The sequence below is a fragment of the Macrobrachium nipponense genome, chromosome 1 (genome assembly GCF_015104395.2).
Source record: "Macrobrachium nipponense isolate FS-2020 chromosome 1, ASM1510439v2, whole genome shotgun sequence".
Classification (NCBI taxonomy): Eukaryota; Metazoa; Arthropoda; class Malacostraca; order Decapoda; family Palaemonidae; genus Macrobrachium; species Macrobrachium nipponense.
In genome coordinates, this window is record NC_087200.1 from 190,605,842 (window position 1) to 190,629,862 (window position 24,021).

The window sequence follows — 24,021 nt, forward strand, 5'->3', positions numbered from 1 at the left end:
TCCATCTTTCACCTATGCTAACCATTTTACTGCTTCTACTTACCTCTACATTTCTCACCCTATCAATGTTTCTTATTCCACATAACTGAGCAAGCAGTTCTCGTCAACAACAGCATTCTCTTTTCTTTCATCTGCATTCAACTTCCATATTTTACTCCCATAAAGAAGAGTTGCCTCAACAATCATTCATACATCCTTACCTTGGCTTTTATAAACTAAGATTCTCCCCCAGTCTTGACTCTGCTATGAATTCTGTAACTATAATTTTCTCCTATTCTAGCATCATCTTTTATATTCTATTTCATATACCCAAACAAATCAACTGCTTCCATTCTTCCACCATCCATGTTAACTTTCATTGCCCCATCTTCTTGGTTTTCAGTTACCGTCAAAACCTGACTCTTAGTTCATATTTGCTCTTAACTTTCTCGTCTTGCATACACTTTCAAAATCTTTTATTAGTTTCTGTAGTTTCTCTCCACTATCCCAATCAGTCCTCTGTCATCTGCAATAATACCCATTCATCATTCCTTTCACGAGGTATTGTTTTACCCTACAACTTTGCATCTATATATCTACCGTCCTTTCTCTGAGTTCTTCCATCAATCCATCCATACAAACATTGAACGCCAAACCAGTCACTCCCCTGGCTACATATTCTATCGCACGCTTCACTTCCATCGTGAAAACTTTTAATTAATCGGTGTCGTATTTTTTGTACCATACATTTTGAATCCCTTCTACCAAGGCATTACACCAAATATCTTATAAGTTTCTTTTTAAGTCCATATATGACACTTGCAGCTTTTTTTACTTTGCTTGAGTACTTTAAAACTTTTCAAGTAACTGTTCCGTAGCAAAACCTTGACCCACTCAACCTCTTCCTTATCTGAAGCTATTCTGTTCTTCCGCTATTAGTCACTGCCATCCAATCTACTCTCTCACCTGAAAAATCCTACAATACAGCTTCCCTCGAACAATTAACAGTAGGGGCATCTATCACCTTTACCTGCATCCAATGGAATGTGCGTGTATATATATATACACACACACATTCCATTGCATGCAGGTAAAGGTGATAGAGGGCCCTACTGTTAATTGTTCGAGGGAAGCTGTATTGTAGGATATATATATATATAAATATATATATATATTATATTCCATTGCATGCATGGTGTATATATATATATATATATTATATATATATATATATACACGTATATATATATGTATATATATACATATATATATGCATGGTATGAGGAATAAACGACACTGAGTATAGTCTTCTTGTAATAATAATGTGTAGCACATACACTGACATAATATATTAAATGGAGCGGTACTAGAATATATTTACACAGGTAAACTGTAACCTACCTATAACGAAATTTTTATAAATGTAAAGGAGAGTATGTTATTGAAGCTGTAACCCTCCATATCATTAATATTTTTATTAATGTCACTGGTAAGTTTCTTAATCTTTTTATATTAATATAGTATATTGAAAGAACAATTACAGTAACGAAAACATAATAAAACTAGTAATAATAATAAATAATGATAATAATAATAATAATAATAATAATAAAGAAAATATTGCTTTATTATATAATCAGTTCTTACTGGAATAAAGTAGGAAGAAAAACACCAACAAACGACCATTTGCTTTCGAAATCACTGAGAACAATTCTATCTCTCTCTCTCTCTCTCTCTCTCCTTTCCTTCAAACTTACTGTTGAATCACCATTTTCCTGCGCAAGCACTTGCTCATTATTTTCCTTCCAAGAACTGTCGTATTTTGAATCTCTCTCTCTCTCTCTCTCTCTCTCTCTCTCTGTGTGTGTGTGTGTGTGTGTGTTTGTGTGTGTGTGTGTGTGTTGCTGAATCACCATTTCCCCGCACAAAACACCAAGTAATTGTTTTTCTCTCAAGCAACTTCATATCTTCTTATTTTTTTCCCGTGTTGGATTCACCATGAAAATGGCAAATCATAGTTTTTTTTTTTTTGCACAGGTCTCTTTATATTTTCGTCTGTCTCCTGCGCTTTGTTAGAGTCAAAATTATCAGAGCAAATATCATCTCTTCCTCTTTATTATTATTATTATTATTATTATTAATTATTTTATTATTTATTTAATTTATTAATTATTATTATTATTATTATTATTATTCGATTAGCGAAGTTAAGCAATACTGGCTTTCTTCACTGATTGAATAGGTGACCTCCAAGAAGTGTTTGGCGCACTTGAACACATAAGCCCCTACACGAACACCCGTGGAGCACAGAGTGAGGCTGGCTACCTCATTCCAAATATACTTGCATGTAAGTAAAGAACTATTTATAAAAAATTGATGAAAATGCCGTAATCGCATGAGTCAATAAAATGGTGAAGAAATTTACAGTGGTGTCAGTGTATTCTTCTTATTACTATTACCTTGATGGCGCACACTACGCTGTGTTGGAACCCGGCGCTGCAGGTCCTGTCCCCTCCCCCTACCCTCCCGAACCCCCACTCTTGCAGACAAAGAAGAAGGATCTACTCGGATTTTATTATTATAAATTAATATTAATTCTCGCTAAAGGAAAACACCTACACCTACACGAGATGAAAGATGCAGAGAGAGAGAGAGAGAGAGAGAGAGAGAGATTCAAAATACGACAGTTCTTGGAGTGAAAATAATGAGCAAGTGATTGCGCAGGGAAATGGTGATTCAACGGTAAGTTTAAAGGAGAGAGAGAGAGAGAGAGAGAGAATTGTTCTCAGTGATTTTTAAAGCAAATGGTCGTTTGTTGACGCTTTTCTTCCTACTTTATTTCAGTAAGAACTGATTATATAATAAAGACTTAGTATTTCCTTTATTAGCATTATTATTATTATTATTAGATTTGTTTTTATGTAGAACACTATCAGTTTAGTTCCTAATATTCTGAATACGCTTTCCATTGGAAGCCTTGAAATCCTAAAAGGGCGCGAATGAAGAAACTCTCATTCGCAGAAGTTAGTCAATCCCCCTCTGGTTATAAGACAGTTAGTCTTTTAACCAGAGTATTTGAAAATTGACAAAACAAGCAAAAAAAATCAGCTGAAGTTTCTTCGGCGCAATAGAGTTTTCTGTACAGCGTATAATACTGTATGAAAGTCTCAACTACGGCCTATGACATTCTCAGCCACGGCCCGGTCTTGGACTGTATTGTTTGCAACCACTAGCCAGACGCACGAGCATGGCTAACTTTAACACTAGATAAAATAAAAAAAACCACTGTGGCTAGACGGCTGCAATTTGGTAAGTCTGATGATTGGAGGGTGGATTTATCAACATACAAATTTGCAGCCCTCTAAACCTCAGTAGTTTTTAAGACCAGAGGGCGGACGGACAGACAAATATCCACCTCAATCATTCTCTTTTACAAGAAAACTAAAAGGGGATGAGGAAGAAGACGCAGTGAAGAGGAAAGGACAGTTTCCTCAATAACATCATAAACAGCAATCAGGGAATTTCATTACCGTTGAGGGAGAGATTAACCAGCGGAGCAATTAACAGCAATTAACCAACGGTCTTCGTAGCTCTGTTCAAGATACCTGATGCAGCCTATTTCTTCAAAAACTTTATCACGACACCAAAAGGAATCGTTTATGATTATATCGTTCTCATAAGTGTTAAGAAAAAAATTTTTTTACGACGTAGTAACTTACGTTTGCCTACATTTTGCGGTCAAATTGAGCGAGCTGTTGATATCCTACTTTTATAACAGGAATAATGAGAAGAAGTGGAGAATATTTATCTTAAAACTATATTTGATTGTACTGTAACATAAATTTTTGACGATTAAAATAATTAAAAGCATATGGCTTTGCGCACAATGTGTGTGCGTATATATATATATGTATATATATATATATATATATATATATATATATATATATATATATATAGATAGTGTGTGTGTGTGTGTGTGTGTGTGTTAGTGTGTGTGGGTGTATGTTTGTGTATACCAGTAGCTTCTCATATATATATTTTTTCACAGCAAATTATAAATATATATATATATATATATTATATATATATATATATATATATATATATATATATATATATATATATATACATATATATATCATATATATACTATATATATATATATATATAATATACTTGGATGCGTGTATACTGTGTTATTGTGCATAGAGATATCTTGTTTCCCAAACAGTCTCTCTCTCTCTCTCTCTCTCTCTCTCTCTCTCTTTTACCTCATCATTCAGATTTTTTTTTGTCAGGACGCAGCATGAGTCATGAAAACAGTGAACAAGCAAAGTGCCTTGTACCATGCATTGCTTGGTGGCAAAAATAAATGAAAAAATAAAACAAAATAAAAAAATGTCTGAGCGGTTAGAACGAAAAAGAACCCAGCTCAAAGAATCGACCAAATAGTGAGTTTCACTAAATTGTATTTATTGAATTTTACTTCTAAGTCTAATAGGAAAGGCAGCCTAATGTCCTTTAATTGCCCAGGTCCATAGAAAACAGGGAGAGATCGGGAGGAAGAACAGGACTTAACCGTGAAGAAAGCAATAATTTGCCTCTGAAATGGGGAAGATAAGTTAGGACGGACAGAACCTGGACGAGCATATTATTATTATAATTATTATTATTGATTTTTTTTTCTTTTTTTTTGCTCTATCACAGTCCTCAATTCGACTGGGTGCATTATAGCGTGGGGTTCCGGGTTGCATCCTGCCTCCATAGGAGTCCATCACTTTTCTTACTATGTGCGCCGTTTTCTAGGATCACACTCTTCTGCATGAGTCCTGGAGCTACTTCAGCCTCTAGTTTTTCTAGATTCCTTTTCAGGGATCTTGGGATCGTACCTAGTGTTCCTATGATTATGAGTACAATTTCCACTGGCATATCCCATATTCTTCTTATTTCTATTATCAGATCTTGATACTTATCCATGTTCCCTGTTTTTTTCTCTTCAAACTCTGCGTCCCATGGTATTGCGACATCAATGAGTGATACCTTTCTTCTTGATTTTGTCAATCAAACGTCACGTCTGGTCTATTTGCACGGTATCACCCTATCGTGATACCATAGTCCCAGAGGATCTTTTGCCAGATCGTTTTCTATCACTCCTTCAGGTTGGTGCTCGTACCACTTATTACTGGAAGGTAAGCTGATGTTTCTTGCACAGGCTCCAGTGGTAGGGCTTTTGCCACTGAATCATGCCTCTTTTGTACTGGTTCTGTGCAAGTGCCAGACATTCGCTTGCTATGTGGTTTATGGTTTCATTTTTTCGTATTGCACTTCCTACATATGGGAGAGATGTTATTTCCGTCTATCGTTCTTTGAACATATCTGGTTCTTAGGGCCTGATCTTGTGCCGCTGTTATCATTCCTTCAGTTTCCTTCTTTAGCTCTCCCCTCTGTAGCCATTGCCACGTGTCATCGCTGGCTAGTTCTTTAGTCTGTCTCATGTATTGTCCCTGCATTGGTTTGTTGTGCCAGTCCTCTGTTCTGTTTGTCATTCTCTTGTCTGTATATTTTCTGGGTCTTCGTCTATTTTTATTAGTCCTTCTTCCCATGCACTCTTAGCCACTCGTCTTCACTGGTTTTCAGGTAATTGCCCCAAGTGCTCTGGTTCTCGACTGATTGACGCAGTCCTCTATACTTTTAGTAGTCCTCCCCTCCCTTCCTTTCCGTTCTTGTTATGGTATAGTCTGTCCGTAATTTGCTCGTTGGGCGTAGTGCTTTGTGTATTTCGTCAATTGTTTCCTGAGGTTTTCTGATCTGTGGCTGCGGGGTTCTTTGCCTTCGTTTTTGAACCAGTTAATCCATGGACGCATAGGGGAACCTGGGGCTTTCCAGTTTGGCATTTTCTTTAGTTGGGTGTCTGACGTGGGTCTGTCGTGATCTCTGTGGAATCTTTGTTTTTATTCTCCTTGTTTTTCAGCCTTGACCTTCCTATGAAGCCACAATAATTGCATGTTTGTTTGTGTGGATACCGGATTGCTGCCATATGTTTTACCCCAGAGTCTTCTTACTTTGGTTTCGGCTTCAGGAATTTCTTGGTGGTTGTCTTTCCCACCATTACTTATTGGCTGGTAATACGTCCTTTTTCTGGTTAGTTTCCGAATAGTTTGGTTATTATTATTATTTAGTTATTAGTTATTATTATTCAGCTTTATTATTATTTTATTATTTTATTATTTATTTATTAATTATTATTATTATTATTTATTTTATTGGATTAATTGGGAAAAGTAAATCCAACAAATAATAAGTTCTGTTTGATTTTGTTATTTAAAATACAAAAGCAGAAAGCTTTCGATGACCTGCCTTTCATTGCTTTTGTAATTTTAAATAACAAAATCAAGCCAGACATATCAATTGCCGGGATTTTACTTTACCATGTTTTGTTGGACTTCCATGTTGATTATGAGTTTTTTTTGGGAATATTAATTATTTTAGATTATTTTTTTTTGTTTTTTTTTTTTTTTTTGACTCTATTCAACATGTCCTACCAATTCCGATCTGGTGGGGGTTATCTTATTAGTGTGGGGGTTTCCGGGTTGCATACTGCCTCCTTAGGAGTCCATCACTTTTCTTACTAATGTGCGCCGTTTCTAGGATCAACCAGCCTCTTCTGCATGAGATCCTGGAGCTACAGCCTCTAAGTTTTCTAGATTCCTTTTCAGGGATCTTGGGATCGTGCCTAGTGCTCCTATGCTTATGGGTACAATTTCCACTGGCATAATCCCATATCCTTGTTTCTATTTTCAGAATCTTGATACTTATCCATATTTTTTTGCCCTGGTTTTTTTCTCTTCCAAACTATGGTGCCCCCACCATGGTAATTGCGACATTCAAGTGAGTGATACCTCTTCTTGATTTTGTCAATCAACGTCACGTCTGGTCTATTTGCACGTATCACCCTATCTGCTCTGATACCATAGTCCCAGAGGATCTTTGCCTGATCGTTTTCTATCACTCCCTCAGGTTGGTGCTGCGTACCACTTATTACTGTAAGGTAGTGATGTTCTTGCACAGGCTCCAGTGGAGGGCTTTTGCCACTGAATCATGCCTATTTTTATACTGGTTCTGTGCAAGTGCAGGGCATTCGCTTGCTATGTGGTTTATGGTTTCATTTTTCGTATTGCACTTATTATTATTATTATTATTATTATTATTATTATTATTATTATTATTATTTACATCATCATCCAGTAGATGAAACTTATTCATAGGGAAGATGCCCAACAGGGCAACTGACTCGAAATTCAGGCTTCCAAAACATTTGGTGTTCATTAGGAAGCATAAGAGGAAGTGAAATAAAGAAAGAAGAGATCCCACTAATAAAAATAAAGTAATAAATAGATAAAAGTATCAAAATTCAGGACGAATATTATTAGGGTATTAATGCAGATAAAAAAAACACAAAAATTCTTAATACAGTTGTTCTATTAAGAGTAGGAGGTGATTGCGGTATAGTTTGTGTGTCTGTATTTAAAGCTACTTTATTACCGTTGAAAAATAATTACAATTGAATTTTTTCATCTCACTCATATTAATTAAATTTACTATAACACTAACGAGTAAGTTTAGCTATTTATCAACAGCCTAATCTTAAATAATGTTTACTTTTCAGTTGAGGCTTTGACATAGTGTCATTTTGATTAGTGTAATTGTACACGTCATTCTGATTAGTGATTTCAGATAGATTTTTTTTTTATTAAATATTTGTTCGATTTTAGGTGTGCATGCAATGCTAATTTATCAAATAAACTCCAAAACTGATTTAATTCTAACTTCACACTTAATTTTAATGAATTACAAATTTAAATTAGATTCACTGAACTATTTTTAATTTCATTCAATAAATTCAACTACAATGACTAAACTTCGTGTTCGTACACCATATGATAATAAGTATTTGCCCGACATGTAACGTGCAAGCCTATCTGCTTCGGTTAGTACCCCTGAGTCAAGGATGTTTGAAAACACGACGTCTAACCTTGAGTCGTGCCCTTATAAAGAGGCGTCAGCAGTTGGTAACCCTGATTTGGATTTTTTATTCATTCATTTATCTACCGATTTATTCTTACGAGGGAAGAACACAAGGAACCTGGACCTGTGATTTGGGATTTCGTTACACATTATCATTATTAAACCTATTATCATTATTATTATTATTATTATTATTATTATTATTATTATTATTATTATTATTATTATTATTACAGTTCCCGTAGCCTCGATGCAGAATTCTTCGAGCTTCTCCTGTCAAGATTTTTACCAGGTAAGAACGCACGACACCTGGATGTCTGAATTGGGATTTCGTTAAATACTATTATTATTGTTATTAGTTCATACAGCCTCGATGCAGAACCTCTGTAGCTTCGATGCAAAAGTTAAATATGATATGCCATCGAAGCATCGTGCTTCTCAGGCCAAGTATGTCACCACAATGAGAAGGATCAAGGTATTAAGGAGGGGGAAAAAAGTCTTCTGAGTCTGAAGAAAAATGCTGGGGAGATCTTCGAATCATTTTCTGACCTTGAGTGGATCTTAATAGCTCAAGTTGCAGCTGAGGCAAAAGCTATCTTGAGGCATGTCCTACATGCATTCGCTTATCGAGTGTTAAAATAAAATTAAATAAATTAATAAAATAAAAATATATACCATTAAAGGTTGCTGAAAGGATGATGAACAGAGCAAATATATTTTTTTGGAATTTGTATATTGGCTGGACGTGAAACAGTTAACAAAGGGATTAATGGCTGACTGATGTTATTTGTTACGTTGCGAAATAGATGATCAGCATAACCACACCCTTAGGTATAAACCCTAAAGAATCTCTCTGTCTCTCTGTCTCTCTCTCTCTGTCTGTCTGTCTGTCTCTCTCTCTCTCTAAATGACTCACACATACTAAATGAAGGCTGTTCAACTACTTCCCAAAGTATCAGTCGTTTGATTATTTGAAAATTTCCGAAAATAAAAGCTTTTCGACTTTCATAATTTTTTTTCTTCAAAAAATTTGTAGCAATTCTAAAAAAATCACAGTTCCTAAAATAACAGACTGAAACGCCAGAAAGTATCACAAAATAGAAAAAAAAATAAGCCATTCAATTATCTAAGGTTTTCTCAAAATTTTATTAATTTAATTACCTTCGTTGATATTTGTTTAATAAAAGTCGTTTGAGCATCTTCATTATTTTGGATTTTTACCAAAATTTCAGCAATTCGTATATTTTCGATTTCTTTCAAATCCACCACTGACGCGATTACCTTGGATGGTTCTGGAAATAATATCCATGTGAGTATTTTGTAATTTTCTGAAAATAACAGGCATTTGAGTAGCATGTATTTTTTTCAAATGACGTTCATTCGACTATCATATGAATTTGGAAAAAAACTGAAACTTCATTATTTTTTTTATCTTAGATTCCGCCCGGCCCCCACCCCCAATTTTTTTTTCTTTTCGATAGACAAAGATTCCCCCCTAAAAATTTTTGTTTCGACAAAGATTCCCATCCTGCAACTTTTTCGCGACAAAGATTTTCCCCCGAAATTTATTTTTCTTCTCCATAATTTTGCTTTCTCAACTGAGATTTTCCCAAAATGATTGTCCTTCGACTAACCTGGATTTTTTTTTTAAATAACAGGCAATCAACTAGGTAAAATTTTTCCAAAAATGACAAAGATTCGACCATCTGGGATTTTTTCCACAAAATATTTGCCATTTGACCATCTCGGATTCCATCTTCATTTTCTTTTAGTATCTAGGGTCTTTGTGCCATTTCAGATACCCAAATTTAAAAATACCCAAATTTAACTCAGCGCCTCAGCGGCGTGGTTGGTATGGTATTAGCGTCCCACCTCGGTGGTCGCGGGTTCGATTCTCGGCCATTCCATTGAGGAGTGAGAGATGTGTATTTCTGGTGATAGAAGTTCACTCTCGACGTGGTTCGGAAGTCACGTAAAGCCGTTGGTCCCGTTGCTGAATAACCACTGGTCCCATGCAACGTAAAAGCACCATACAAACAAAACCATATTAACTCATCGGATAGTATTCCAAGAATCGCCGTTCGTCTCTTTCTTTTTACGCTCAGTGGAGACGCATTTCGAGGATGAAACAGAGCAATTAAACGAGAATAACCTCCATCTTATTGTCCATGGAAGTCTATTTCGATATTCTTCTCTCGATGATACTTGGATACAACCACTGCTGCCATCTGTCATTCATCACAGTTTTCTGAGGTGACCTTCTGCAAAATTCTCTTCGGCGTCAGAATCATAAGGAAAAGTGAAAGAATTACGGTACAAGGTGAACAAGGTGAACGAAACCATTTCCTTTTCTAAACTGAACTTGCTTTTCTCGACTAAAGCCTATCGGCAGGAGATGGAATTCCCTTCCGCTCGACGCCAACTCTTAATTATCTGTTCTGTGAAAACTTCTTCTACTGATGTTGCATTAGAAAAGATGGGCACTTTTTGAGAGATACGCCACATCGCACCCACCTGTCCCCGTTTGGAGCACAGGGTCATCAGACCAGGAGGGATAACTCTACAGTCGGAGGAGGAGGAGGAGGAGGAGGAGAGAGGAGGGATCTTTCCTGCTCTCCTTCGCCTGCCTATTCATCACAAGTCCCCCTAAGACCCCTTCTGAACTGCCTTAATTAGGCATGACCGATTTAACTGTACTTCTTCCTTCTCCTTTGTAGTCTCTCCTCTCTCTCTCTCTCTCTCTCTCTCTCTCTCTCTCTCTCTCTCCTTCCGTTTATTTTGAGTGTAAAACAGATGAGGTAGAGGTAAAAAAAAGATTCAAATAATTTCTGTTTCTTGGTCCTTTTTATGCAGTTTCACAAGGTTTTCTTTATCAACGCCTTGTCTTTACAACAGAGACAATCAAGTAAACCTCATACTTGTCTCGTTGCTTAATTCCTCACCGTTCTATGAATCCAGTGGCCCGCAAAAACAATACTGACAGGTAAACCAGAAGTAGCGGCTGAATAATCATCAGTCGATGCGCAGTATATATGGATCTGGGCTGAAGTAGTATCGTCCAAATTATATGGTGTTTTCCAGTGTCTATCTTTCTTTTGATAGGCCCTGTTTATATAATTGTGCATCCGGGGGTTTTCCATCTCCCAACCAGGCAGACTTACTTCAACCGTCTCCCATGCATCTTCCAACTGCATGTCACCCATCTTCTTCGCTTTTATCCATGTTTTTCCATGTGAGAATTGATGAGCAGGTTTGTGACGTCCTTTTCCAAACTTGCCTGGGTTTTCATGTCCTGGCTTGAGATTCAAGTAACTCTCTCTCTCTCTCTCTCTCTCTCTCTCTCTCTCTCTCTCTCTCTCTTATATTTTCTGTTGACCTATACGCCAATTCATGATGCCACCGATTTTCTTTCATGAGCTCATTAATGTTTATCCTTCCTAAAATGTCTATTGCGATACGCTCCTATTCTGTCAATGTACAAATTATTATTATTGTTATTGGTAGTAGTAGTAGTAGTATCAAGGGTAATTACATAAAAATAAATATACACGACAAAAATACCTTAATAAGATGTTGTACTGGCAACATTTTTATACTTTTATCCTGTATTATTATTATTATTATTATTATTATTATTATTATTATTATTATTATTATTGTTATTATTATTAATTATTATTATTATTATTAATCAGTCAGTCCAGCAGCCACGCTATCTCTCACACCTATAAACCAGAACTTTCTACTCAAGCCTAAGAATAACATCGGGAACTCCAAAAGCACAAACTAATACGTAACCGCAGATGCCCAAAGTACTCGTTACATCTCTGGACGACCATTACTTTTAATGGGTTTCCATTACCCGTATACCCCATTACCCATGTCTTCGTTGTCTTGGCATTCCCAAAGCAAGGGACAGACAGGTATGATTACTGAGAGAGAGAGAGAGAGAGAGAGAGAGAGAGAGAGAGAGAGAGAGAGACGGGAAGGCCTAACGACAATGAAATGTGTTGTTCTTCTAACGGTACTTCCAAGACAGGAAAAGGATGGGAGGTGCTTGAGTAAGGGTATGGGATGGGGCTGGGTACCCTAGTGAGAGGATAATGGGGGGGGGGGGGTTAGGAGAGGAAAATAGGAGGGCGTGGGGAGGGAAGAGACGAGAGGAAAGCAAACTGACAGAGTATAATATTCAGGATTAGAAAGATGGTTATTGAGAAATATAAGGAAAAAGGATGATGGAAATCAAAATCGATAATGGTACAGAATTACACAAGATGCTTCATAACCAAACATTATTACGGTACAAGGAACCAATATTTTGTACTTGTAGTTTGCAGAAAGCTCTTGAACGAGGGTTGGCGGATTAGAACTGCATCCAAGGAGAGAGAGAGAGAGAGAGAGAGAGAGAGAGATCTTGTAAGGGCGAGGCCAAGTGGCAAGAAGAAACAATGTCACCCCCAACCAATCGGCAAGGCCGGGCGAATCCTCCTGCAGAATTTGAATTGGGCCAGAACGGGGATTCCCCGTGGGTGAGGCGATGCTAAAAAAATAAGAACCTTGTCTGCCGATGAAGGAAGCAATATCAACCGATTAAAAAAAATAAATAAATGAAAAAGTTAAAAAATGTAGATTGCGTTACTGTGTGAAGAAACATGGAATGTTGGTTCGTCTGAATCACTGAGCAAAAAAAAATTAAGGGATAACAAATCACGAGGTGTAGGCCTATGTCAAAGGGGTTCCTATAAGGATTTTACTGGGAGATTTAAAGAATGTTCATTTATCTATTTCCTCAGGTCCAGATCTAATATCAAGATACACGGTGATTTTTTTTTATGTATTACTTGCTTTAAGCTCATTAATGTTTTCTAGTGTGATGAGCGATCTTCGTAAGTCGGTTAAATAAATGAGCACTTTTTTTCACCCACTTCAACGACGCCCCCCCCCCCCCCTCCCCTATCTTTTATTTACTTATAATTAAGTGCATGAGCAAATGTTTTTTAGAGATGCAAAATGCACTTTTTTTTTACACACCCCCTACTGATTTTTTTTACTTTTGCTTCGATGAATTTGCACAACACTTTCTGAATTGTGAAATACATTTTTCACCTTAAACAAATGAATTAGGCTTGAGTAGCATGAGCTCGAACTTTAGAGATGTAAAATGTACCTTTTCACATAAAACGACCAGACAGCACACAAGCACTGCTACATACGACCTCCAATATTTACGAGGCGACGACCAGAGGGCAGCGTGATTATCATGACCAGGAAGGTCCAGCTTGCCTACTGGGATCACTTGGTCATGCAGGCAGGGGTACGTCACGTCCCATTGGAGAGCCTGTACATTCCTTTGCCGTCAAACCAGATTTAAAGGAAGGGTCCCAAGGACGTCATGAAAAAAAAATAAACAAGAAAATTTGAAAAAAAGGCCAGAAGAAAAGAATAAAAGAAAAAATAACGTAAAATAGGAAAGGTTGTCTTTACAGTGTGATACACAATGAACAAGTTATAGATTCCCTGTAATAGTGAACAAAAGAAAATTAAAAATAAACAATATTCGCTTATGAAAGAAAAAATTTGGAAAAGATTTGTGAGGAAACTATCTTCGAAAATAAATTCTGTTCATGTCATGGCGGGACAAACAAACGAAAAGTAATGCGCTGCAACGCATGGAAAGAAATAACTAAACTCGTTGTATTATACCTGAACTGCATGGCTTTAGTTCTATGCGATGTCGTGAGTGCTACGAAGTTCCACAAACATATATAAACATTACAGTATCGAGATATGTACTCATAATATGGGGTAATACTAGTACACAGATATAACATTTATATACCACACACACACACCACACACACACACACACACACACACATATATATATATATAATATATATATATATATATATATATATATATATAGATTTAATAAGAATATCAAGCACATGCTCTACATAAATGCATTATACAGGTTGATATTGTTCATGCCATCAGCAAGTTTGTTATGACGAAACTGTCGCTACATTTTCATCAGAGATATCATTCAATTACGGTTGTTTAGAACATGTCAAAGAAAGCGCAGGAGGGGAGGCTGAGATGGTATGGACACCTGTTGAAGAGAGATGAGGACCACGCTGGGAGACATACTATGGGGATGGAGGTTCAAAGAAGAAGAAGAAGAAGAAGAAGAAGAAGAAGAAGAGGGAGACCAAGAAAGAGATGGAAGGACTGCGTGAGAGGAGACTTACATGAGAAGGGAATTGATGAGGCAGAAGCGTAGGATAGAAATAGATGGAAACATCTCATCCAAAACGGGGGCCCCATATAAAAATGGGGACCAGCTGGGAAGAAGAAGAAGACGGTTGTTTAAAGCATGTCACTCCGCCTTTCTCAACGACATCAGCCATCTCAAGTGGGCCTACCCTGCTAAAATTGCATCGGAATGATCGCCTAAACTGCCTCTACTTACGCTTTCTGAAAGTCGCCCGGTACACGTCATCACTGCTGGTTACTGCTTTCCTTTGTGGCAGCGAATAACCATATATCATCATCTCATTGTCCCTATACTTCCTAATCAGGAGAGGGTCTTCTTCTTGCCCAATCACTCAGGGATGAGGCAAGTGCTTTCTACGCCTCTTTAGAAGAGAGAATCGCCCAGTTACAATTAAAAGTGTATTTGACTGTTATGCTAAATCGTTTCAGGTTTTACGTTAACCCAGGCCACTTAGATAATGCCGACATGACGGGCATCAGTCCGGCCTCTAAGTACTATCCACAAATCCAACCGGCGGCCCCTCAGCGCCGCCCCCCCCCCCCCCCCCACCCCCACCCCCCCCCCCCCCCCCCCCCCCACCCCCCCCCCCCCCCCCCCCCCCCCCCCCCCCCCCCCCCCCCCCCCCCCCCTAACCAATATATATACATATATATTTGGAAAGAAACGTCAATTCACAAAGCTCTTACGTTTTTACGACGCATACCCCTGCGGGAAGGCTCATATTATACATTATAATCCACAAGTCTTACAACTGAACCTAACCTGTTCAGTTGTAACTCATAAATCTATTCAATTTAATACCATATCGACTTTACTGTTCGTACCGCCATTGCGTCTGGATCTCTTCATCGGATCATTTTCAGACTGGCTAAGAAACCCGGTTTTCTTGGGGGCGAGTCATTTTAATAGTCATAGTTTTGAAAACTCAAATGTAACTCTTGATTATAAAGAAATGTTACTAACAGCTTTCTATAAGTTACGATTTACCAGTCACGTCAAATAGGAAAAAAAAAAAGTCTACACGTGAAATAAACAGCCACAAGCATCAAGAGCAGCACAAGTAGCAGAAGGAGAAGCAACAACAGCAGCATCAACCGCAGGAATAGCAGCAGCAGCAGAAACAGCAGTAAGAGCCGCAGCATCAACAGCAGGAATTAGCAAGCAGCAGAAGCAAAAGCAGTAAGAGCCGCAGCATCAACCGCAGGAATAGCAGCAGCAGCAGAAACAGCAGTAAGAGCCGCAGCATCAACAGCAGGAATAGCAGCAGCAGAAGCAAAAGCAGTAAGAGCCGCAGCATCAACAGCAGGAATAGCAGCAGCAGAAGCAAAAGCAGTAAGAGCCGCAGCATCAACAGCAGGAATAGCAGCAGCAGAAGCAAAAGCAGTAAGAGCCGCAGCATCAACAGCAGGGAGAGCGCCAGCAGAAGCAAAAGCAGTAAGAGCCGCAGCATCAAACAGCAGGAATAGCAGCAGCAGAAGCAAAGCAGTAAGAGCCGCAGCATCAACAGCAGGAATAGCAGCAGCAGAAGCAAAAGCATTAAAAGCAGCAGCAGAAACAACAGTAAGAGCAGCAGCATCAACAGCAGGAAAACCAGCAGTAGCAGGTAAAGCAGTCAAAATAGCAGCAAAAGCAGTAAGAGCTGCAAAGAAGCAAAAGCAGCCAAGGCAGCAGTAAAAGCAAAGGCAGCATTAACAACAGCAAAAACAGCAGTATTAACAGCAGTAAAAGCAGTAAAAGCAGCACCACGGGCTATAGTGAGGAGGGTTGAGAACATGACGAAATAAAAGCAGGGCGAGTAACGGCAGGCAAATCGGGGAGGAGGAGCAGAATATGGAGGAAGGGGGTAAGAGGAGGAAAACCCTGACGGAGAGAGAGAGAGAGAGAGAGAGAGAGAGAGAAATATGTTTGCGAACACGCCTCTCTCTCTCTCTCTCTCTCTCTCTTTCTCTATCCTCACCCATCACGTTTATTGGGGAGAAGGATTCAAGCAGGACCAAAAAAGGAAACCCTTCCTTTACAAGCTTATGGTGATTTGTGTGTGTGTGTGTGTGTGTGAGAGAGAGAGAGAGAGAGAGAGAGAGAGAGAGAGAGGTTTGCGAACACGCCCCTCTCTCTCATCCTATTACGCTTTTGGGAGAAAGATGCAAAGGAAAAGAGAAGAGAGAGAGAGAGAGAGAGAGAGAGAGAGAGAGAGAGAGAGAGAATGTTTGAGAACACGCCCCTCTTTCATCCTATCACGCTTTTGGAAGGATGCATAGGGAGAGAGAGAGAGATAGAGAGAGAAAGAGAGAGAGAGAGATCAGATCCGAGGGCGGAAAGGCGTAGGAGGGGGAACACTGAAAGGGAGGGGTGGGGGGTGAGGGAACAGAATGGGAGGAGTAGGAGGAAGAGGAACAGAACGGACATAAAGGATATAGCGGTTTCTGACTGTGTATGCTTGCGCGTTCGAGTACAAAATAATCATTTTTTTTTTTTACAGTTATTACCATTTCTATTTCTTTCCCGTTATGTTTCGTTCGCTGAGCGGTATACTCTGGGCGGCTCTAAATAACTTGAGCAATTTAATGAAGTATTCAGAGTTCAGCTCCGAATTATTATCTAGGTATAAAATTTAATTTTTGTTTCTGGTCACAAATGAATTTTGATTCTCCGTTCAAAACATTTTAATCATACATTCATGAGATAAATCTATGAATATAAATTAGTGCATTCTTTATATTTAAAGTTTATTGCTTACTGAGTGTATACTATATATGTACATACATACATACATGCTTACATATATATTATACACACACATTATATAATGTATCTATATATACAAACAGATACACTTGCGCATTTTCTGCAGGGATCATAAGGAACGTCACGGGTTCGATCCCCTGCTGAGCTGCAATGGATTTGGCAAGTCCAGCCAAGAACCCTTTCATGCAACCTTTCCTTTCCCTTTCCAGATCTTCCAAATTGTACTTATGCTCCTCTTTTCAATCTATCATCGTCATTCTCTCCACATACAGGAACCATTGTAAACACACCGTGGACTGCAATAGAGTTCATAGTAGGGTATGTCCTAGGAAGTGACAAGGTACTCCAGGGCAGAGGAGCACCTATTTAAGGGTTGTGAACCCCTTGGTGGGAGGAAATACCACCTTTCCAGGCAGGTAAGCTTCTTCACATGAGGCCAGTGGCGATCACATACGCACTCTCGTGGAATATAGGGAGCTATAAAACCCTTATGGAAACCCTGAGCGGTTGGAATATTAAAATATGGTGGATCAGGGCTGCTGCCCCATACCTGGTATTGTTTCACAAATAGCCATAAATATTATACCTATATATATATATATATATATATATTATATATATATTTATATATATATATATATATATATATAACTATATAATATATATATATATAGGGGAGACATGACGGCCAGCGACCTGTAGGGCACGCCACATAGCTCATATATATGAAAATGCTTCTCCAAAAGCATTAATAAATACAGCAACTAGGAAATCTTGTATGATACGTCACTCTTCAGTTAATTCTGAATTGTCATTAAATAGCCCTCAGTGCAGTACACATAAAAGTTCTTTACTTCCAAGCCAGGAGCTTGAGAAAGGAATGAGAAGGAGGAAGGACAAAGGAATATCTTGCTAGTATTCAACCCTTTAAACTCCTTGACCTTTATTTAACCCTTTATTTAATCCGTTTCCTTCACATTTTGTATTTGTAAAGGGATCAATAAGATATGTTATCAACGTTATTCTGTACCGGAAGGACAAAAGTAATACATTAGTTGCGCGTTTTCTTTAAACGTAAATAAAAACCGAAATGATAAATTGGAAGAAAAGCTTGATAAAAATCATTATTCAGAAACGGAAAGACTAAAAGAATAAGAGTCCTTATGGTTATCCTTAGGTCCGCTAGTCGAGGGCACCCCGCTAAGCAGGTGCAAGGAACTTTTTATTTGGAACTTCCATTTTGTCTGAATATTGCAATAGTCATTCTATAGATGTAAATACGTATTTTCCCCGTATCTTCCTGTCTACTTTTAACCTTTCAATAACTGACTTCATTAATTTTGCTACCTCCATATCCTTTCTCCATTTTCCGTATTAGTTGAGGTGCTTCATCTTGTCTATTTGTCGCCATTCTGTATTAATATCATCTGTACAATTATCTGTTCTTTAATTCGATTGTGTTTATGGTCATTCATTCTTTTTGATCTCGAATTCGCTAAGGCGTTCTTGCTTGTTCTATGTCTTAATGAACCTTCGTCTTTGTTTCTAGAGACTTTCTGATGCCGTGTCTTCTTTTTCAATTCGGGGTTTATCATACCTCCTGAGTTCAAATATCTCCTGATTATTCTTTTCACAGATCCTTTCTCCTCCTAACCAGCATCTTCTACATTCCTTTATTTGCTGTCTATGAATTCCTTGATTAGCCTTGTATAGTCTGGTCAAGGTATGCCATGGGGTTCATACGATTTGTTATACGTCATTTTTGATTCACTAAAGAATAGTCAAACCAAAATGACTACGAACATTAGTACGTTTTAGACTGCCACTTTTCCCAGATTATATTAATAACGTTGTTTTATCTTCATTATACCAGGTCAGAAAGGGTAAACAGCTTGACACTATTGTTCTGTTTCTAAGGATGAAGACGCAAAATGAGCGAAAGAACTGAAATTTGATGACGAGTAAAGGGTGATTAATAGTCAAAAAATCCCACTAAATGAAAAGAATTTAAATCATACACTAAACTACTTTGATAACAGGGCAGGATAAGGATGATTTAGTTTCTAATCATCTGAATGAATCACAAAAATGCCCAATATCTAGCCCAGACAGATGTTAGTAAATAACGCAATGCGATTAAAGAAAATAACTGTTATTGGCTCCGCAAGTGATGCAAGATTATAAATCAAGTCGGCCTTGTCACGGTCTCATTCTTGGACAGCCCGTGGGAGAGATAAGTAGGATTTTATGATCGGATCAAGGAACCCCCAATTGAGGGATGCAGAGTAACTGTAGTCGGATTATAAGTCTGGAAGAAGTCTGACAATGTAGCTGTAGGCCCCTGTCTGTCTCTTGCCAACACTTTCCTATAAAGGATTCTCTTTGGGATGTGGAGCAATCCATTTGACATTCTTCTTTGTATCTCTCCTACCTCCTTCTATCCCCTACTTTGAATTGTTCCCCAAATATTGAGGGCAATACTCCTGCCTGGTATACTTTTGTAATCTCACCTCCATCGCAATTTTTCTCCACTTCGCCATAGTTCATTATTTCTTCAAACGTATATCCTGGTTATGAGTAACTACGCATTTCGTTTATTCTCCTCTACAAAAGTACTAGCTTCCCAATTACTCGTACTCTTTCACTGTCATCATTTTACCATTTTTCTTTCTCACGTCTCCTATTTCTTAAATTATCATGTTAAAGTGTTTGTTATTAGTGAATCTTAATACAGGTGACTTATCAGAAGCTGTGCTGAACTAATATTTCTGGAGCATTTCATTGCTTCTGCAGTTATCATTTTTCCCACTCCTTCCTTTATGATCAATGACAACACTACTGACTATGCCTATGTTACTTTTCTTGGTTATCCTTTCTCTACTTATTAAAATCAGTATCATATGAAAAGCACCTCTATAGGGGAGTTACACCACTGGTGACCTATGCTTCGCCAGGCCAACTCTGCACCCACCGTCACAGAGGGCGTACTGTATAAGCATGAATTTTATTTTGATCTGAAACGCTGACCTGTGATTCGCCAGGCCAGCGCTATGGCCACTCAGTCAGAGAGGGCATACTATATAAACATGGTTTTACCTTGATAACAAAGACGAGAAGCTAATGACTTTCGAAGGCTAACAAGCCTTCACTGAGCCTATCCCTTGTTGTTCGCTCTCTCGTTCCTCGTTTTAAATGAAATTATCTATTTCCTGTCCTACGTAGTTGGTATTCAGCCATGGCTATTTCCCGTGCGCATTCCTGTATCTGTTTTCACTTCTTGGATGTTGTTATGGGATTAGAACCTCCTTCTGCTTATATATTTAAAAATAGATAAGACAATGAAAAGTGATGGGGGGGCAGGGAGCACAAATGGTTGGACAGCTAGATCAAGAGACCGGGAAAAATAAAGATGATGATGCACAAGGATCTATACTAAGTGCAACTTTAAAAAAAAAACCCTACATTTGCCCAAAAAATCTTTCTTGTTCCATAAAACATTTCGCTTTTTATCTCTAGTTTTGCTTGCAGCAGTGAAGGCACTGTATCGATATTTTGAAAGAATGCGCTCAAAATATCGAAAGGAAATCAGACTTCTGAGCAAGTAAATCGTGGAGCAACAGATAGACTCCCTTTGTTTTACTGTGCATCGCCTATATGCAAAGTGATGCTAATTTCGTTATAAAACAGACGCCCTAAGCTACTCTAGCTATGCTCATGATTTAATGTAATCACTTCTTAATATAAGTCCACCAACCCCCTTCAAGCTATTTCTATTTTAAACCAACGAAATCAATCTAGTGATCGAAAACCGTCAATAGCTATAAAGGACAATCACCAAAATGTCTCGGTCCAAAACTGTCAAAATAAACGCACCCGGTCACCAGGTTCCTTCTGCCCACGGTCCTCCATTTTTTCACCCCCACTTCTGACCCGTTTTCAGGCCAACCGGACGACGACGAGCCTTAGGCCTACTGGAGTTCACGGACATCAAAAAAAGAAGCCTTGAACAAGCAGGAGGAAGAGGAGGAGGAGGAGGTTCAAGGACTCAAGCACCGTTTCTTTTTGGGTCCTGCTCCGATGCCCCATCCAAGGAGGACCTGTCCCCGGACCCCAAACCCCCTGACTGGTGAGAGGGACCACCCTTTACCTCCCCTGGTGTCACCCCTATCCCTGATACTGTCTTCCACACCCCCTCCTTTGGGGAAAAGGCATGCAGGTAAAAATATACCGTTGACTGAGCCTACATTTTTTTAGGCCTACTTCTTGTGGGCTGTTGGGATCCCGAAGGCATGGCGAAGGCGAGGGAAATTTGCATATGATAATGAGAGTGTTTCAGAACAAAGAGCTAATTAGTAATGAGTATTAACTTAAATGTCCTGCTCCGTAACAATGTCCTGCTCTGTGTTTGCTTGAAAATATTTAGGCCAACTACTTTGTAGGCCTTGGGAGTCACGCTAGGTTGAGTTCGTTGGTTTAAAATGGAAATAAATACTGAGAGGGTTGATGGGATTGTGTTAGGAAGCAGTATGAGACAAGTCATTCTTATCTATAATTGTTGTAAAGCGTAATAAGTCCTGACATTTAGAGGTGATTATGTCCTATCGTCAGCATAGATAGAGCAGTGTAAAGTGTCTGTTGGTCTTATAACTAAACTAGCATCACTTAGCCTCAAGGCATTGCGAGTTAATGCAAAGGGAGTCTATTGTTGCTATTTCAGTTAATGATGGTCTTTTGCTAGCAAGGACTAATACTCTTAGGTAGCCCGTAAAAAGGGGAAATCGAAGTACTGTTCTTTGAGGATGAATGTGAAGCAGAGCAAAAGGAGTTTGCTACAATTGGCTTATAATGCCACTGGTTTACTGATTGATATATTTATGAAGTTTAAGCTATCAACCAAGCACTGGGGCACTTTCGGCCATTCAGCGCTTAATTAAGACACTGAAAAGAGAGACACTGGGTGGTTGGACAGCGAGATGAAGAGATCCACTACACGAAGATGAATCTTCAGTACTGGGAAAATGAGTTAGAGAGGTTGGACAGCAATAATGAAGAGAGGAAGCCGGAATGAAGGTAAAGTCAAAGGCTGAAAAGTAGGTGCAACAAGGGCTGAAGAGACGCTGCAAGCGGTTGAATTGAGAGATGATTATAGTATGTGTTATATATATATATATATATATATATATATATATATATATATATATATATAAGTCATATCACATTACCGTGATTCATATACATACATCGAGCTACAAATGTCCTTTAATATCTAATTCGTTCTACCTCGGAATTAATATATTTTCATATATGCTTGACCGAAGGGGGATTTTTTAGGCGATAAGAGAATTGTCGGCTCCCGGGCGCGAACACTCGAAACCAAACAAATCCAGGACGACAGTTTGGTTTTGAGGGTTCGCGCCCGGGAGCCGACAATTCTCTTATCGCCTAAAAAATTCCCCTTTGGTCAAGCATGTATGAAAATATATTAATTCCGAGGTAGAGCAAATTAGATATTAAAGGACATTTGTAGCTCGATGTAGTATGTATGTATATATATTATATATATATATATATATATATATATATATATATATATATATATATATACAGACGTATATATATATCTATATATGATATATAAAAATAATATAAAGGTAAAAGCCACGAAGGAAAGGAAAGAAAAGTGAAACAGTGAGTCTGTAAAGTAAAGGACAATGAGTCGAAAGATCTTGCAGTTACTCCATTGTTTCACTTTCCTTCGTGGCTTCGTGGCTTCTACCTTTGTTTATATATTCATCACGTTCCAGACTTTCGATTCAGTATATATATATATAGTATATATATATATATATATATATATATATAGATATAATATATATATATATATATATATATATATATATATATATATAAAAAACTACGATTAAAACAAGACAGACACTTGGATGCTCGACCTAATTTTCCATTTCATTACAAAATCTTGCCTCGGGGACGAAAAGTCTCAATACTTGAGACATCTTGATCATCAGCATAAAATTATTTTCAGGTAAATACGAAACTCTTGAACCCACGATGAAGCACATTCGCACACTGTCGCACTGATGACCTCCTAATTGAAAGAATACTCTCACACTCTTATATCAAAATGTAAATGGCGTACGTTAATTATAGACAAACTGTATACATTTACAAACCCCTCTATAGACATAGGTATATTCATGTTAGCTTGCTGATAATCTCGTAATAAAGAAAAAATTGAACATGTAATATAATCGCACGTGATACGTATGCAAGTTACAAATGATATCATAACTAACCACATACCGTCATGCCATACTCATATTTAACCACATAGAAACATACAATACCACAGTTATAAATCCCATCTAACCCCTCCACAAAAGAACGCACACGCACACACACCCAAACACCTGCGCGTGCGCAAAGGCTCTAAAACACACTGACCCATCAATTAGTATCATAGATAAGCGGTTAAACTGGAAAATCACTGCAAATTTAAGCAATCACGAGCAAACAGTAATAATTATGCATATGTTTTCGAGTATATATTCTCTAATAAACAGACACATTTCTTAGTAGGATTCATAAACGCATACAAATATAGCCTAAACATTTTTTTGAAATATCATGAATTAATTCAAAAAGGGGTTAGGGGAAGTGAAAGTCAATCACAGAAAGAGAAATCATAATAAGAGACCAATAAAAAAGGCGCAAATCGCATAAAATGTATAGGTCAAATGAAAAAAAAAAATCTGCCTCTTTCCTTCTAATACTGAACCATGGAATTCTCTTTCTCTTTCTGTTTTCCCTAATTCAAAGGCTTCCTCCCTTCAGGAAGCACATTATCCCTTCCCACATTCTGAACCCCTTACCATAATAAGAGACCCATAAAAAAGGCGCATAATCGCATAAAATATATAGGTCAAATAAAAAAAAAAAATCTGCCTCGTTCCTTCTACTACCAAACTTTGGAA

At 38.0% G+C, this 24,021-nt stretch overlaps 1 protein-coding gene across 1 annotated transcript; it reads right to left on the reverse strand.

Annotated features, from left to right (window-relative positions):
• Positions 1 to 15,438: 15,438 nt before the first annotated feature.
• On the reverse strand, positions 15,439 to 18,440 carry LOC135219039 (ice-structuring glycoprotein-like). The gene is made up of 2 exons (XM_064255472.1): positions 18,377 to 18,440; positions 15,439 to 15,923 (listed from the first exon to the last, which is right to left on the reverse strand). The coding sequence occupies exons 1-2, from the start codon at positions 18,438 to 18,440 to the stop codon at positions 15,439 to 15,441; spliced, it is 549 nt and encodes a 182-aa protein (XP_064111542.1).
• Between the last annotated feature and the right edge of the window lie 5,581 nt (positions 18,441 to 24,021).

Bases quoted from the DNA above. Each gene is read 5' to 3' on its own strand.
- LOC135219039 (XM_064255472.1), bottom strand. From the start codon at position 18,440: ATGGCGACAAATAGACAAGATGAAGCACCTCAACTAATACGGAAAATG. The intron at 15,924-18,376 runs GTAGCAAAATTA...GCTTCTTTGCAG, and splicing joins AATGGAGAAAGGATATGGAG to CTCTTACTGCTTTTGCTGCT.